The sequence below is a fragment of the Pseudophryne corroboree genome (genome assembly GCF_028390025.1).
Source record: "Pseudophryne corroboree isolate aPseCor3 chromosome 3 unlocalized genomic scaffold, aPseCor3.hap2 SUPER_3_unloc_25, whole genome shotgun sequence".
In the NCBI taxonomy this organism is placed as follows: domain Eukaryota; kingdom Metazoa; phylum Chordata; class Amphibia; order Anura; family Myobatrachidae; genus Pseudophryne; species Pseudophryne corroboree.
In genome coordinates this window covers 975,979-993,313 of record NW_026967514.1, presented here as the reverse complement: position 1 = coordinate 993,313, position 17,335 = coordinate 975,979, and the positions used below count along the sequence as shown (strand labels likewise).

The window sequence follows — 17,335 nt, the reverse complement described above, 5'->3', positions numbered from 1 at the left end:
AGTTTCTGGACGACTAAGCGTACATGCTTCCGATGTTCCTCCAGGGAATGGGAGAAGAAGATTAGGATGTCATCTAAGTATACAACTAAGAATCTATCCAAATATTCCCTGAGCACATCATTCATGAAATCCTGGAAGACTGCCGGGGCATTACAGAGCCCAAAAGGCATCACCAAATATTCATAATGCCCTGAGTGGGTATTAAAGGCAGTCTTCCATTCATCCCCCTCTTTTATTCGGATTAGATTGTACGCACCGCGTAGGTCAATCTTAGAAAAAATGGTGGCAGTACGAAGCTGGTCAAACAAGACCGAAATGAGGGGCAGTGGGTATGAGTTTTTAATCGTGATACGGTTCAATTCCCTGAAGTCGATGCAGGGTCGCAACGAACCGTCCTTTTTACCCACGAAGAAGAACCCCGACCCAACTGGAGACTGTGAAGATCTGATAAATCCCTTAGCCAAGTTCTCCTGAATGTACTCTGCCATAGCCTGAGTCTCAGGACGTGACAGGGAGTACAACCTGCTCTTGGGAAGCTTAGCATTTGGCAACAAATCAATGGCACAGTCATAGGGGCGATGGGGAGGTAGTACCTCTGCAACTTTTTTGGAGAACACGTCCGCAAAATCTGCATAACACCCTGGCAATCTTAACTGCGAGAGCCTGACTGGAAGGCTCAAGCAACTCCTGAAACAATCAGTACCCCAACTAAAAATCTCCCCAGAGACCCAGTCAAATTGAGGATTGTGGGCCCTTAACCATGGTAACCCCAACACCAATGGGGGCAAAAGTACAGACAGTCACATAAAAGGACAATTTTTCAGAGTGTGTGGCTCCAATAAACAAAGAAATCTGGCTAGTGCAAGAGGTAATTTTACCTTGGGATAATGGATCCCCGTTTAACCCACAAATCTCAATTTCCGATGCCAAGGGTACTAAGGGAACAGAGTGTTTCAGGGCGAATTGGCGGTCCATAAAAACCCCGTCGGCCCCACTGTCCACAAAGGCCTCAGTCTTGACAGTTTGACCAAGGATCTTCAAGGTCACCGGAATGATAAAAGGTCTTCTTGGGAAATTCTGACTTCTGCCCTGACAGGATATTTGGGGGGTCCCGCACCCTAGATTTGTACCCCCCAAAATGTTAGGGACTTGCCCGACTAATGAGGTCACCTGGACGCGGTGGGCAAGCCGTTACTTATGGCCATAACTAAGCGAAGAACCTCGCTTAAAATGCAAAATTTTATTGCAATTATTATTATTAATAATTTGGTAATGTTTGAATTGTGCACCTGCAACCTTTTTCTTTGTATGCAGTTCTACTGAAAGGTCTCCGCAGGGTCGCACCTCTCATTACCGGTGTGCACCCCAGGACCCCTCCCCTGACAGGATATTTCCCATCACCCTCAGGCCCTGAAGTTTTCCGGCTTTTCTGGGCATGATACTACCACATGACCTTTATTCCCACAGTACAAACACAACCCCTGCTGTCTCCTCCGCATCTTCTCACGCGAGGAGAGGCGGGTAGCCCCAATCTGCATAGGCTCCTCGGAAAATTCCTCAGAGTCTGAGGTTCCCTTGGGAAAGAAGGAAACCTCAGTCTCCCTTTCAAGCCTACGCTCTCTCAGCCGTCTATCCACCCGGATGGATAACTGCATGAGCTGATCCAAGCTATCAGGCAAGGGATATTGTACCAGTTGGTCCTTTATCTGGTTAGAAAGACCTCTTCGGTACTGGTGTCTCAGGGCTGGGTCATTCCACTGGGTATCATGAGCCAACCTCCGAAACTCCGTACAGTAAACCTCAACTGGCCTTCGCCCTTGCTTAAGGATCGAAATCTGAGCCTCGGCTGAGGCCGTCTTGTCAGGGTCATCATACAACATGCCCAGTGCCGTAAAAAAAGCATCAACACTTTTAAGCGACGGACATTCAGGCTGCAACCCATATGCCCAGACCTGTGGGTCTCCTTGTAGCAAGGAAATCACTATGCCCACCCGCTGAATCTCCGACCCAGAAGACTGAGGCCTAAGCCGGAAGTATAGCTTCCAGCTCTCCTTGAAACAAAAGAACTGCGAGCGATCTCCAGAAAAACGATCCGGGAGATTTACTTTCGGCTCCTTAACCCCTGAAGGTGCTGCTGCTGCGGGAGCTCCGCCAGCGGCCTGGGAGGTGTGCATTTTAATGGACAAATCATTAAATTGTCGAGTCAGGACCTGCACCTGATCGACCACCTGTTGCAACGTATTTTGAGGGGTATGCTCCATATTCCCACAAAATTTCAACAGGAGTATTAGGCTGCTGAATATGTTATGCACACCAGTGCCTGCAGGAATGTACTGGTGCCAGAACTGTTATGCACTCCAGTGCCTGCAGGAATGTACTGGTGTTTGAACTGTTATGCACACCAGTGCCTGCAGGAATGTACTGGTGTCTGAACGGATAGGTATGCAAAACAAATGAACTCACAGACAGACTGGGGAATATGACATTACGTACACAGAAGGTGATAGGGTAACAAAATACACACAAAGTGAACAGAGAAGCCCAGAGGCTAAGGAACTGGGTGTCTCCCTAGTATTAGTAATGCTCAGATGGGAAAAGCAAGATGTTGTGTTTTAATACGTAGAGAACCCGAAATGCTGTTGCTAAGGGAAACAGCAAAACCCTAAAGGGTTACCAACGGGTGTGCCAGTAAACTCCTTGGTCAGAGATGGAATGATAGATACAAGGAGAGTCTCCACAATCCTAATTCTCACTTGCAGTGCACAGGTTCAGCTTACTGCCACTAAGCTGACACCTGAACACCTTGCACAGTGAGACAGAATTTAGGCAGGCAAGTCTTAGAATACAGCCGCAAACTTGCTAAGTTCACAGAGTAGTAAAAGAACCCCAGCAAGCTAAACGACTGACTCCAGTCTTACTGCTAGGTCTGGATTGGCAGAGTGTAGTACCAAATCCCCAGGCCTATTTGCAGTAAGCAACAACAAATACAAAGCTACACAGTACTGGCTAACTTTCAGGAACTGACTAACCAACAAAGATTCAGCAGCATCTGCTTAACCTGAGAAGAGGCCTTATAAAGCAGGTGCTGTCCACGCCCCACTCAGAACTCACAGACTGAGCACAAAAACCAGCACCGGATCCCCTGCCGTGCACAGAGCCTGTAACCACTGCACAGCAAAAGACCCGAACCGGAGTATCAGCTGCGCTCAGGTTACTCCGCTAGCACTTGTCTCCCGGTTGCCATGACGACGTGGCAGTACAGGGCAGGAGACCCTAACACCCAGTGGTAGCATGTATATTGCAAAAAGCATAGGAGATAGGATAAGAACCTTGAAGAACAATGCATGGCAATGATGAGTATACTCCAGAAGATTAAAATGGTTCCTCACCTGAGTGATGTCTAATTTGTGCAACAAGAGCTGATTTATTTCTCAGAGTATATAAATGGCCTCTCACCTGTGTGAGTTCGCTGATGTCTAAGAAGATATGATTTCCGTGTAAAACATTTCCAGCACTCAGAACATGGAAATGCCTTCTCACCTGTGTGACTTCTGTAATGTGTAACAAGATTTGATTTCCGTGTAAAACATTTCCCACACTTAGTGCAAGAAAATGGCTTCTCACCTGTGTGACTTCTCTGATGTATAACAAAGTGGGATTTCCAGGTAAAACTTTTCGCGCACTCAGAGCAAGAAAATACCTTCTCACGTGTGTGACTTCTCTCATGTGTAACAAGATGTGATTTCCGTGTAAAACATTTCCCACACTCAGAGCAAGAAAATGGCTTCTCACCTGTGTGACTTCTGTGATGTATAACAAGATGTAATTTTTGTGCAAAACATTTCCCACACTCAGAACATGGAAATGGCTTCTCACCTGTGTGACTTTTGTGATGTGTAACAAGATGTGATTTTTGTGTAAAACATTTCCCGCACTCAGAGCAAGAAAATGGCTTCTCACCTGTGTGACTTCTGTGATGTATAACAAGATGTGATTTACTTGCACAACATTTCCCGCATTCGGAGCAAGGAAACAGCTTCTCACCTGTGTGACTTCTGTGATGTATAACAAGATCTGATTTGTGTGCAAAACATTTCCCACACTCAGAACATGGAAATGGCTTATCACCTGTGTGACTTCTGTTATGTTTAACAAGAGCTGATTTGTATGCAAAACATTTCCCACACTCAGAACATGAATATGGCTTCTCACCTGTGTGACTTCTGTTATGTTTAACAAGAACTGATTTCTGTGCAAAACATTTCCCACACTCAGAACATGGAAATGGCTTCTCACCTGTGTGACTTCTCTGATGTGCAACAAGTTGTGAATTCTGTGTAAAACATTTCCCACACTCAGAACATGGAAATGGCTTCTCACCTGTGTGACTTCTCGGATGTCTAACAAGACGTGATTTCCGTGCAAAACATTTCCCACACTCAGAACATGGAAATGGCTTCTCACCTGTGTGACTTCTCTGATGTATAACAAGATCTGATTTGTATGTAAAACATTTCTCACACTCCGGACATACTGGCCTTTCACCTGCCTTACCTGTGTGTGGGTTAATACACTTTGTGTTCTGTGTAAAACATTTGGTATCTATAGAACATGGAAACACTATATCTGTCAGAGCTATAACAGATGCACCAATATCAGAGTGATCAGGAGAACATTTCCCAGGATCAGGGGGATCAGCTGATAGAGCTGAATGTATAATTGGGGTAATGGGGTTATCTCCTGGAGAATCCTGTCTACTGTCATTATCTTTTATGTCACAATCCGGGGATAACATTACATGTCCTTCTGAGATATTTCTGCTTGTGTGTCCATCTGCTGGAAATAAAATACATTATGGAAATGTGACATTATCTGTAACAATATTAATCTTGTAAACAATAGAAGACGACTCTCTGGGACACTTAATTGTAAATGTGTGTGTATAATAAAACATAACTTTTACTGAAGGCATTATAATATTGTGTCTCAGACTATCATTGTGTCCACCCTCCTGAGAACACTCACAATAACAAATGTAATATTATAATAAGACATATATATATCTCTCTTGTACTGGTAACTAACCATAAAGTATAAATGGAGATGTAGTCACTCGCCAAGTCCTATGTCAGCACCAATGTAAAACAATGGATGGGGAACATATCGTATGAATTGAGAGATTCTAGATGAACAATAACATCAGTCATATGAGTTGATGGATCAGAGAAATGTCTCCTAACGTTACTCCTGGAAGCATTGGTAAGGTAGTATTCCTTTATGTGTGTGCTCATACGCTGGTAAACCTGTACAAGTGTTACTCACCCTTATATAAGGTATATTGCTACAGCAGAGTAGGTGTGGAACAAGGTACTTTACATGCAATACACCATATAATACCCTGCAATCATCATCATCATCACCTGCTAGGTTATAATCCACTCTTACACCCTCATCATCAGTGTCTTACCTCTATTCTCTCAATAGTAATAAGGATGATGTGTGTACGGTAAGTATGATACAGAGAATTACATATCAGAATCTATACAGCTGCCGCCATACTTCTGCTTCTCATACGTGTGCTACTGGCAACAGTGAACATCTGAGTGAGAGTGCAGGGAAGACAGCAGAGTCTGATGAGAAAGAGATTGGATCTGCCTTTGTAGGGCTGTACCACACCTGTCACCCCTGTTAGTATATAAACTAATAAATAAGAGGAGTGTGGTCCATCCAGACGTGCTTTCTGGAGCTCTCCTCACTAAGTGGCTATTTATCTACCCTACCTGAGAGCTCTCAGCCGCCGCTGGGACCAAGACCCAATCTATTAAGTCACCCCACTCCTACTGCCCTAAAGCCGCTGGCTACGCTTACTCCGGGCAGCGTTTACTGCCGCAGCCTAGCAATGCTGCTGAAGCCACAGGCTGTATTCTGGTCACCTGACTTGGAGGTGCTTTTGGCTGCAGGGGTGGGATGGTTAGGGTTAGGCTGTGGGTAGGTGGGGGGTTAGAGTTAGGCATCCCCAGAGAGGGATAGGGTTAGGCTGCTAGGGTGGGGGGGCTAGGCTGTGGGGGAGGGAGGGTTAGGCTGCAGAGAGAAGGGTAAGGCTTAGCACCACTGGGGAGGGTTAGGGACAGGTTGTGGGGGAGGGAGGGCTAGGTTTAGGCTGCAGGAAGAAGGGTTAGCACCACTGTGGAGGGTTAGGGACAGGCTGTTGGGGAGGGAGGATTAGGCTGCAGGTAGGGGGTGTTAGGCATCCCCAGGGGAGGGTTAGGCTGTGAGGGAGATAGGCTGCGGATAGGGGGGGTTAGGCACCCCCCGGGGAGGGTTATGCTATGGGGGAGGGCGGGTTCGGTTGTGGGGGAGGGAGAGTTAGGGTTAGGCTTCAGGGAGAAGGGTTAGCACCGCTGGGTAGGGATAGGAACAGGCTGTGGGGGAGGAATGGTTAGGCAGCGTGTAGGGGGGGTTAGGCATCCCCCAGGGAGGGTTAGGCTGTGGGGGAGGGAGGGTTAGACCAGAGAGTGTTGGGAGGAGACTGGTCAGATCTGTGGGCTGGTAACACACAGTGACATGATGTGAGGAGGAGAGCAGGAGTATAATAGGGGCTGATGGCTCCTGATGTATGAGATACACCAGAGAGTGTGGGGAGGAGACTGGTCAGATCTCTGGGCTGGTAACACACAGTGACATGATGTGAGTGGGAGAGCAGAAGTATAATAGGGGCTGATGGCTCCTGATGTATGATACACCAGAGAGTGTGGGGAGGAGACTGGTCAGATCTCTGGGCTGGTTACACACAGTGACATGTGAGTGGGAGAGCAGAAGTATAATAGGGGCTGATGGCTCCTGATGTATGATACACCTAACACACAGTGACATGATGTGAGGCGGAGAGCTGGAGTATAATAGGGGCTGATGGCTCCTGATGTACAATATACCCTAGAGAGTGTGGGGAAGAGACTGGTCAGATCTCTGGGATGGTAACACACAGTGACATGATGTGAGGGTGAGAGCAGGAGTATAATAGAGGTGATGGCTCCTGACTCCATACTGGGAAAAAACAAATTCCTCATTAATTTGTACTGACAGAGGAGGGTGTAGGATAAGAGATTGATGTAGTGACTGAGGAAGGAGAATATGTGACTCTCTTCTATAATAAGTGTTTATTACTCACCTGTGCTGATATCTGTAGGGATCTCCTCCTCCTTACACTGCTGATCACCCCTCACATACGTCTCTTCTTCTCCCTCTGTATCTTCTGTCTCTATATCAGTCACATATGTCTCTTCTTCTCCCTCTGTATCTTCTGCCTTCATATCAGTCACGTACATCTCTTCTCCTTCTATATCTTCTGCCTTTATATCAGTCACATACGTCTCTTCTCCCTCTGTATCTTCTGCCTTCATATCAGTCACATACGTCTCTTCTTCTCCATCTATATCTTCTGCCTTCATATCAGTCACATACGTCTCTTCTTCTCCCTCTATATCTTCTTCCTTTATATCAGTCACATACGTCTCTTCTTCTCCCTCTATATCTTCTGCCTTTATATCAGTCACATACGTCTCTTCTTCTCCATCTATGTCTTTTGCCTTTATATCAGTCACATACGTCTCTTCTTCTCCCTCTATATCTTCTGCCTTTTTATCAGTCACATACGTCTCTTCTTCTCCCTCTATATCTTCTGCCTTCATATCAGTCACATACGTCTCTACTTCTCCCTCTGTATCTTTGATTTTAATATTATTTAACTGGGCTTCACCCTATGTAAACAAGACAAATATAATGACACACAGCTCCTCTACACAAATATAGTGACAGTCACTTTGGTTTATTGGGGAGACCCTATAGCCCACCTACCTGATCCTCCTGTGGGATCCTGTGATACTCCTCTGTACAGTCCTGGGTATACAGAGGACGGGGACATCTCTCTGAGATATCTCGGTTACTGGGTCCTTCTGTAGGAGACACACAGTGACTGAGTACAGTGTATATATGCGATTATCAGATGATGTGTGTATATAGGGGGCCCCCATACCTGCTCTCCCCTGTACAATACATGACAGTCTCCTCTTATCCAGAGATGTGAGGGGCCGGTGATTCTCCATCATCACGTCCTTGTACAGACCCCTGTGTTCCTCTATATACTCCCCCTCCTGCATGGAGACATAGACAGTGACATCCTGACACCTTATAGGAACCTGACACAGAGTGATACAGTCATCACCCAGACACGTCCCCTGGTGTTACTGTATAATGTACCATTCCCAGGAGTCACCTCTCCAGTCATCACCCAGACACATCCCCTGGTGTTACTGAAAAATGCCCCATTCCCAGCAGTCATCTCTCCAGTCATCACCCAGACACATCCCCTGGTGTTACTGTATAATGTCCCATTCCCAGCAGTCACCACTCCAGTCATCAGCCAGACACGTCCCCTGGTGTTACTGTATAATGCCCCATTCCCAGCAGTCACCTCTCCAGTCAGCAGCTGAATGATCTTGTTGGTGAGTTCCAGGATCTTTTGGTCATTGGGTCTCTCATGTATTAGTGAGTCAGGTGGAGGCACTGGGATGTGGCTCTGGGTTCTACTCAGACCTCCTAACACACAGGGATGGCTGTTGAGTATCTCACACTCATTGGATGTCTTCTTCACTACTGTGTAATCCTGAGTAAGGGAGGAGACATCAAATATCAATATATACACTCCCAGACCCCCCCCCCTCACCTCCCCAGGCATGTCCCTTTATTATTACTATAGGTATAAGTGACTTCACAGTGATGCTTCTAAATCATCTCACCTCCCCAGTCATGTCCCTGTATTATTTCTATAGATCTGAGTGACGTCACTATGAAGCTCCAAAATCCCTTCACCTCCCCAGTCATGTCCCTGTATTATGACTATAGATATTAGTGACGTCACTGTAATGCTCTCGGATCCCCTCACCTTCTCAGTCATGTCCCTGTATTACTACTATAGATAAAAGCAATGTCACTGTATAGCTCCCAGATCCGCTAACCTCCCCAGTCATGGCCCTGTATAATTACTATAGATATGTGATGTCACATTGACGCTCCCAGATCCCCTCACCTCCCCAGTCATGTCCCTGTATTATTACTATTGATATAAGTGATGTCACTGTGACACTCACAGATTCCCTCACCACCCCAGTCATATCCCTGTATTATTACTATAGATAAAAGTGACATTACTGTGACGCTCCCAGATCCCCTCACCCCACCAAGTCACATCTCTGTATTATTGCTACAGATATAAGTGAGGTCATTGTGACGCTCCCAGATCCCCTCACCTCCCCAGTCATGTCATTGTATTATTACTATAGATATGTGACTTCACAGTGATGCTTCCAGATCCCCCCACCTCCCCAGTCATGTCCCTGTATTACTATAGATATGAGTGACGTCACTGTGACACTCCCAGATCCCCTCACCTCCCCAGTCATGTCCCTGTATTATTACTATAGATATAAGTGAAGTCTCTGTGAAACTCCCAGATTCCCTCACCTCCCCAGTCATGTCCCTGTATTATTACTATAGATATAAGTGAAGTCACTGTGAAACTCCCAGATCACCTTACCTCCCCAGTCATGTCCTTGTATTATTACTATAGATATGTGACATAATTGCGCCTCTCCCAGATCCCCTCACCTCCCCAGTCATGTCCCTGTATTATTACTAAGATATGTGACTTCACAGTGACGCTCCCAGATCCCCTCACCTTCCCAGTCATGTTCTCGTATTACAATAGATATAATTGGTGTCTCAGTGACAATCCCAGATCCCCTCAACTCCCCAGTCAGGTCCCTGTATTATTACTATAGATGTGAGTCACAGTGACGCTCCCAGATCCCCCTCACCTCCCCAGTCATGTCCCTGTATTATTACTATAGATATAAGTGATGTCACAGTGACTCTCCCAGATCCCCTCACCTCCCCAGTCATGTCCCTGTATTACTAAAAATAAGTGATGTTAGTTATGCTACTATACTCCCTCACCTCCCCATTAATGTCCCTGTATTATTACTATAGATATAAGTGACTTCACAGTGACGCTTCTAAATCATCTCACCTCCCCAGTCATGTCCCTGTATTATGACTATGGATATTAGTGACGTCACTGTATTGCTCTCGGATCCCCACACCTTCTCAGTCATGTCCCTGTATTACGAATATAGATAAAAGTCATGTCACTGTATAGCTCCCAGATCCGCTAACCTCCCCAGTCATGTCCCTGTATTATTGCTATTGATATAAGTGATGTCACTGTGACACTCACAGATTCCCTCACCTCCCCAGTCATATCCCTGTATTATAACTAAAGATAAAAGTGATGTCACTGTGACACTCAGAGATCCCCTCGCCCCTCCCAGTCACATCTCTGTATTATTGCTACAGATATAAGTGATGTCATTGTGACGCTCCAAGATCTCACCTCCCCAGTCATGTCCCTGTATTATTACTATAGATATGAGTGACGTCACTGTGACGCTCCCAGATCTTCTCACCTCCCCAGTCACATCTCTGTATTATTACAATAGATATAAGTGACATCACTGTGCCACTCCCAGGTCACCTTACCTCCCCAGTCATGTCCTTGTATTATTACTATAGATATGTGACATCATTGCGCCTCTCCCAGATCCCCTCACCTCCCCAGTCATGTCTCTGTATTATTACTATAGATATGTGACTTCACAGTGACGCTCCCAGATCCCCTCACCTCCCCAGTCATGTTCTCGTATTATTACAATAGATATGTGATGTCACAGTGACAATCCCAGATCCCCTCAACTCCCCAGTCATGTCCCTGTATTATTACTATAGATGTGTGTCACTATGACACTCCCAGATCCCCTCACCCTCCCCAGTCATGTCCCTGTATTATTACTATAGATATAAGTTAGGTCACTGAGACACTCCCAGATTCCCTCACCTCCCAAGTCACGTCCCTCTATTATGACTACAGATATTAGTGATGTCACTGTGACGCTCCCAGATCCCCTCACCTCCCCAGTCATGTCCCTGTATTAGTACGATAGATATGTGATGTCACAGTGACGCTCCCAGATCTCCTCACCTTCCCAGTCATGTCCCTGTATTATTACGATATATGTCACGTCACTGTGCATCTCCTAGATCCCCTCACCTCCCCAGTCATGTCCCTGTATTGCTATAGATATTAGTGATGTCACTGTGACACTCCCAGATCCACTCACCTCTCCAGTCATATACGTATTATTAATATAGATATAAGGTCACAGTGGTGCTCCCAGATTCACTCACCTCCACAGTCATGTCCCTTTATTATTACTATAGATATAAGTGATGTCAATGTGACACTCCCAGATCCCCTCACCTCCCCAGTCATATACCTGTATTATTACTATAGACATAAGTGATGTCACAGTGATGCTTCTAGATCCCCTCACCTCCCCAGTCATGTCCTTGTATTATTACTATAGCTATAAGATCACAATGATGCTCCCAGATCCTCTCACCTACCCAGTCATGTCCTGGTATTATTACTAGAAATATAAGGTCACAGTGATGCTCCCAGATCCTGTCACCTCCCTAGTCATGTCCCTGTATTATTACTATAGATATAAGTGATGTCACTGTGACACTCCCAGATCCTCTCACCTCCCCAGTCATGTCCCAGTATTATTACTATAGATGTAAGTGATGTCACTGTGACACTGCCAGATCCTCTCACCTCCCCAGTCATGTCCCGGTATTATTACTATAGATATAAGTGATGTCATTACCCTCACCTACCCAGTCATGTCCTTTATTATTACTATAGATATAAGTGATGTCACTGTGACACTCCCAGATCCTCTCGCCTCCCCAGTCATGTCCCTGTATTATTACTATAGATATAAGTGATTTCATTGTGACACTCCCAGATCCTCTCACCTCCCCAGTCATGTCCCTGTATTATTACTATAGATTTGAGTTCACTGTGACGCTCCCAGATCCACTCACCTCCCCAGTCAGCAGGTAAATGATCTCCAGGGTGATATTTATTATCCTCTCAGTCCTGTGACTCCTGTCTTTGTCCATCCTTGATGAATTAGAGAGAGTACAGAAGGTGTGATGTGTAATAAAGACTCCGTTCCTCACAGCTGGAGTTCTTTGGAATAAATATAATACATAAAACATATTGCACATGTAACATAGTAAATATGGAATAGAGTGGTCATTAAGTCTCCTATTTCCCCACAGCCATAGAGTCCTGGTCAGTGTCTCCGAGGTTCCTGTGACCCAGCCCCATAAGGTTGTACTGCATAGTGGGCCTGATCTAGAGTGTAGCGCTATTGTGGGTGGAGTCACAATTAGCTGATGTTCAGTACACTGTGAAGGGACAGGGTCTCCTGGAAAAGCGGCAGGAGCCAAGCAGGGGAAAGGTTGCAGGAGAAAGGCGGCAGGAGACAGGTAAGGGAATGTCGGCCGGAGACAGTCAAGGGGTGGCAGGAGACAGGCAGGGGGAAGGCGGCTGGAGACAGGCAGGGGGAAGGCGGCTGGAGACAGGCAGGGGGAAGGCGGCTGGAGACAGGCAGGGGGAAGGCGGCTGGAGACAGGCGGGGGGGGGGGCGGCAGGGTGGGGGTGGCAGTAAACTGGCATGAGGCTGTAGGGTGGGTGGTGGCAGGAGACATGCACGGGAAAGGAGGCAGGAGACAGGCAGGGGAAAGGCGGCCGGAGACAGACAGGGGAAAGGCGGCCGGAGACAGACAGGGGGAAGGCGGCCGGAGACAGACAGGGGAAAGGCGGCCGGAGACAGACAGGGGAAAGGCGGCCGGAGACAGACAGGGGAAAGGCGGCCGGAGACAGACAGGGGAAAGGCGGCCGGAGACAGACAGCGGAAAGGTGGCAGGAGACAGACAGGGGAAAGGCAGCCGGAGACAGACAGGGGAAAGGCAGCCGGGGACAGACAGGGGAAAGGCAGCCGGGGACAGACAGGAGAAAGGCGGCAGGAGACAGGCAGGGGAAAGGCGGCAGGAGACAGGCAGGGGAGCAGCCGCATGGAGTAACATGAGATGGGGCGGCAGGGTGGGGGTGGCAGTAAACTGGCATGAGGCTGTAGGGTGGGTGGTGGCAGGAGACATGCACGGGAAAGGAGGCAGGAGACAGGCAGAGGAAAGGCGGCCGGAGACCGACAGGGGAAAGGCGGCGGGAGACAGACAGGGGAAAGGCGGCGGGAGACAGACAGGGGAAAGGCGGCGGGAGACAGACAGGGGAAAGGCAGCCGGAGACAGACAGGGGAAAGGCAGCCGGAGACAGACAGGGGAAAGGCAGCCGGAGACAGACAGGGAAAGGCAGCAAGACACAGATAGGGGAAAGGCGGCCGGAGACAGACAGGGGAAAGGCGGCCGGAGACAGACAGAGGAAAGGCAGCAAGACACAGACAGGGGAAAGGCAGCCGGAGACAGACAGGGGAAAGGCAGCCGGAGACAGACAGGGGAAAGGCAGCCGGAGACAGACAGGGGAAAGGCAGCCGGGGACAGACAGGGGAAAGGCAGCCGGGGACAGACAGGGGAAAGGCAGCCGGGGACAGACAGGGGAAAGGCGGCAGGAGACAGGCAGGGGAGCAGCCGCATGGAGTAACATGAGATGGGGCTCGGACGGGGTCAGCAGCAGCAGCCACGAGCGGGGTACAGTGCCAGCTGCCTGCAGGCTATAACCCGGCCCTCCCATACCAGAGGCTCCTGCAATGCTAGACACACAGCCCCCTGCCTCCTACCCACACCCTCTGCAGCCTAGGAAGGATGAGCTGCTGCGAGCCCCCTGGAGGAGCAAGTGCCGCTCTCTCTGTGCCTGCTTCTAGATGCTGCCCTCCCCTACTTGCTGCATGGGTGCAGATGTTGGCAGCGCACACAGCATGAAAACACAAGGTTTGTTGGCGCTGGGCAGGTCTGTGATGGAATACACCTTAGGATTAGCAGCCACCTGGAGAGGGGTAGCCGGCCTCCTCATACATAGAGACAAATGTAGGGGTTACCAGGTAGGCGCTCTATCCAAATGATGCAGCCAAAACATAATTAAAAACACTGTTTATTACACACAAGAAAATAAAAACAATATAAACAGTAATATAGACCAAAACATATACTAATGGGTGTTACCCTGAGGTATATGATATCTCTGGTATAAATGATATACACAATGAGTATACACAAAGGTATCACTGATAAAATCAATGTAAAAGGAAAACGCTGATCCTTCTACATAGGAGACTCTCAGAGGTTTTGTCCGTCTCTTATAGTAAATGAGCAGCGCACAGTGTGAGTGAGAAGAAATCCTCCAGCTGATATGGTTCATACAGGAATGTGCCCTGAACCAGAGTGACCTTTATATGGTAATTGTCCATCCGCTTAGTTCCGGTGTAACAACAAAGTGAGTTACATGTGTATAGATGTGATGGTAGTCAGTAGTCACTGCACCAGTGTTGGTAGTCCTTGCGGCACAAAGTTGATACTACAGACCCGCTCTGTATCACCCTTTGCCCGGGTGAAGAAGCTGCGGGCGGCGCGGTCTGCTATAAGCTGTTCCCTGTCGTGCGGTGCAATGTGGATGCGCAGAGCCGCTGTCTCGTACTCCCAGCACGGGTAAGGTTTGTATCAGCAGCACAGTGTCTGGACTTACCCGGAATAGGGAGGAACATATGGTGCAGTCTCTCCATGATGTTCATTTCACATTTGCCGGCAATTTGTAAACCATCAGCTATTGGAGGTTGTATCTTCTTCTGTGGGCACTATAGGTATCAGCAATCCCTCTCTCTGTGCCCTCAACGCGTTTCTCCGCACACCGGGCAGCTTTTCCAAGAGCTGGGGGATTTCTTCTCACTCACACTGTGCGCTGCTCATTTACTATAAGAGACGGACAAAACCTCTGAGAGTCTCCTATGTAGAAGGATCAGCGTTTTCCTTTTACATTGATTTTATCAGTGATACCTTTGTGTATACTCATTGTGTATATCATGTATACCAGAGATATCATATACCTCAGGGTAACACCCATTAGTATATGTTTTGCTCTATATTACGGTTTATATTGTTTTTATCTTTTGTTGCATCATTTGGATAGAGCGCCTACCTGGTATTCCCACATTTGCACACAGCACGGGGCACAGTAACAGGCCGGCTGCCGGCACGTATACAAAATAATAGGTTGCCTATAGAATAATAGTAAACGCCAGGCACAGCTGCTGCAGAAACTCTTGTTACATACATGACGTCAGTCTCTTCTGATACTGGCATTATATAATACAGCCCGGTGTCTCTACAGCAGATGGCCGTCGTTATACGCGTGGCGCCCTCCTAGCGGACATTTCACGTTACATCATTATAGTGACGTGACTGCTGGGGGGGGGGGGGGCTCAGCCTGCAGCTGTCACACTGCCAGTGGTGTAGTAATGCTCTGCAGCTGTCACACTGCCAGTGGTGTAGTAATGCTCTGCAGCTGTCACACTGCCAGTGGTGTAGTAATGCTCTGCATCTGTCACACTGCCAGTGGTGTAGTAATGCTCTGCAGCTGTCACACTGCCAGTGGTGTAGTAATGCTCTGCAGCTGTCACACTGCCAGTGGTGTAGTAATGCTCTGCAGCTGTCACACTGCCAGTGGTGGAGTAATGCTCTGCAGCTGACATAATAATAATAAACAACAGGACACCACAGGCTGCTCCTCCTGTATAATAACAATAACAGGACACCACAGGCTGCTCCTCCTGTATAATAATAATAACAGCACACCACAGGCTGCTCCCCCTGTATATTAATAATAACAAGACACCACAGGCTGCTCCCCCTGTATAACAATAACAGGACACCACAGGCTGCTCCCCCTGTATAACAATAACAGGACACCACAGGCTGCTCCCACTGTATAGTAATAATAACAGGACACCACAGGCTGCTCCCACTGTATAGTAATAATAACAGGACACCACAGGCTGCTCCCACTGTATAGTAATAATAACAGGACACCACAGGCTGCTCCCACTGTATAGTAATAATAACAGGACACCACAGGCTGCTCCCACTGTATAGTAATAATAACAGGACACCACAGGCTGCTCCCACTGTATAGTAATAATAACAGGACACCACAGGCTCCTCCTCCTGTATAATAACAACAGGACACCACAGGCTGCTCCTCCTGTATAATAATAATAACAGCACACCACAGGCTGCTCCCCCTGTATATTAATAATAACAAGACACCACAGGCTGCTCCCCCTGTATAACAATAACAGGACACCACAGGCTGCTCCCCCTGTATAACAATAACAGGACACCACAGGCTGCTCCCCCTGTATAATAATAACAGGACACCACAGGCTGCTCCCACTGTATAGTAATAATAACAGGACACCACAGGCTGCTCCCACTGTATAGTAATAATAACAGGACACCACAGGCTGCTCCCACTGTATAGTAATAATAACAGGACACCACAGGCTGCTCCCCCTGTATAACAATAACAGGACACCACAGGCTGCTCCTCCTGTATAGTAATAATAACAGGACACCACAGGCTAGTAGTAAAGTAAGACGCCATTACCTGATCTCCGCGGACACTGGGAGCCACGCCCCCTATGTGTAACACCCCTGTATGAGCAGTGACATCAGTGTGTGCAGCGCTGTGTGTGTGTATGACACGGGTAATATACTCTCCATGCACCACACACTGCAGCACATACACCCTGCCCGGCAGGAGAGGGGGCGGCGGCCATTACCTGGAGGAGACCGGGGGCGGAGCTCTGTGTACAGGAAAGGGCGGGGCGATGTTTCCGGGTCACCGTCTGTATAGCGCAGTCAGTCAGCACCGCCCACCCTCCCGCTCATAGGCCGCTGCGTCCCGTCCCTCAACATAAATCCCCGCCCACTCTACCCGCCATTGGTTGGAGAGTCCCGTCACTCATCGTGAAGTGAATGGGAGGGAGTGGGAGCGGGGCTGGGAGCAATGGGCGGGAGAAAGGTGAATGAGTGATTGGACCCTGCGACCAATAGCTAGAGACAGGGGCGGGGCTGGCTGAGTGACGGGTTGCTGCAGCCTATGAGATAGTGGGCGGGGCTGGTGCCTGATCCCGTGCGATGAATTAGACGCTGACCCCGAAATACTGTCCCTGGTAACATCTCCCCCCCCCTCTCCTGTCTCCTCCCCCTGCCCCCAATACCCCCCTCCCCTGCTGCCACCTGCCTCCCATACCCCCCTACCCTGCTGCCACCTGCCCCCCATACCCCCCTCCCCTGCTACCCCCTGTCTCCCATACCCCCCTACCCTGCTGCCCCCTGCCTCCCATACCCCCCTCCCCTGCTG

The 17,335-nt window shown here is 48.2% G+C and overlaps 1 protein-coding gene across 1 annotated transcript; it reads right to left on the bottom strand.

Moving 5' to 3' along the window:
- Nucleotides 1–526: 526 nt before the first annotated feature.
- On the bottom strand, nt 527–16,780 carry LOC134983802 (zinc finger protein 345-like). Its single transcript, XM_063949430.1, has 7 exons — nt 16,752–16,780; nt 12,001–12,079; nt 8,471–8,662; nt 8,033–8,150; nt 7,855–7,952; nt 7,169–7,757; nt 527–4,836 (listed from the first exon to the last, which is right to left on the bottom strand). The coding sequence occupies exons 2-7, from the start codon at nt 12,076–12,078 to the stop codon at nt 3,425–3,427; spliced, it is 2,487 nt and encodes an 828-aa protein (XP_063805500.1). The 5' UTR covers nt 12,079; nt 16,752–16,780; the 3' UTR covers nt 527–3,424.
- Nucleotides 16,781–17,335: the final 555 nt, after the last annotated feature.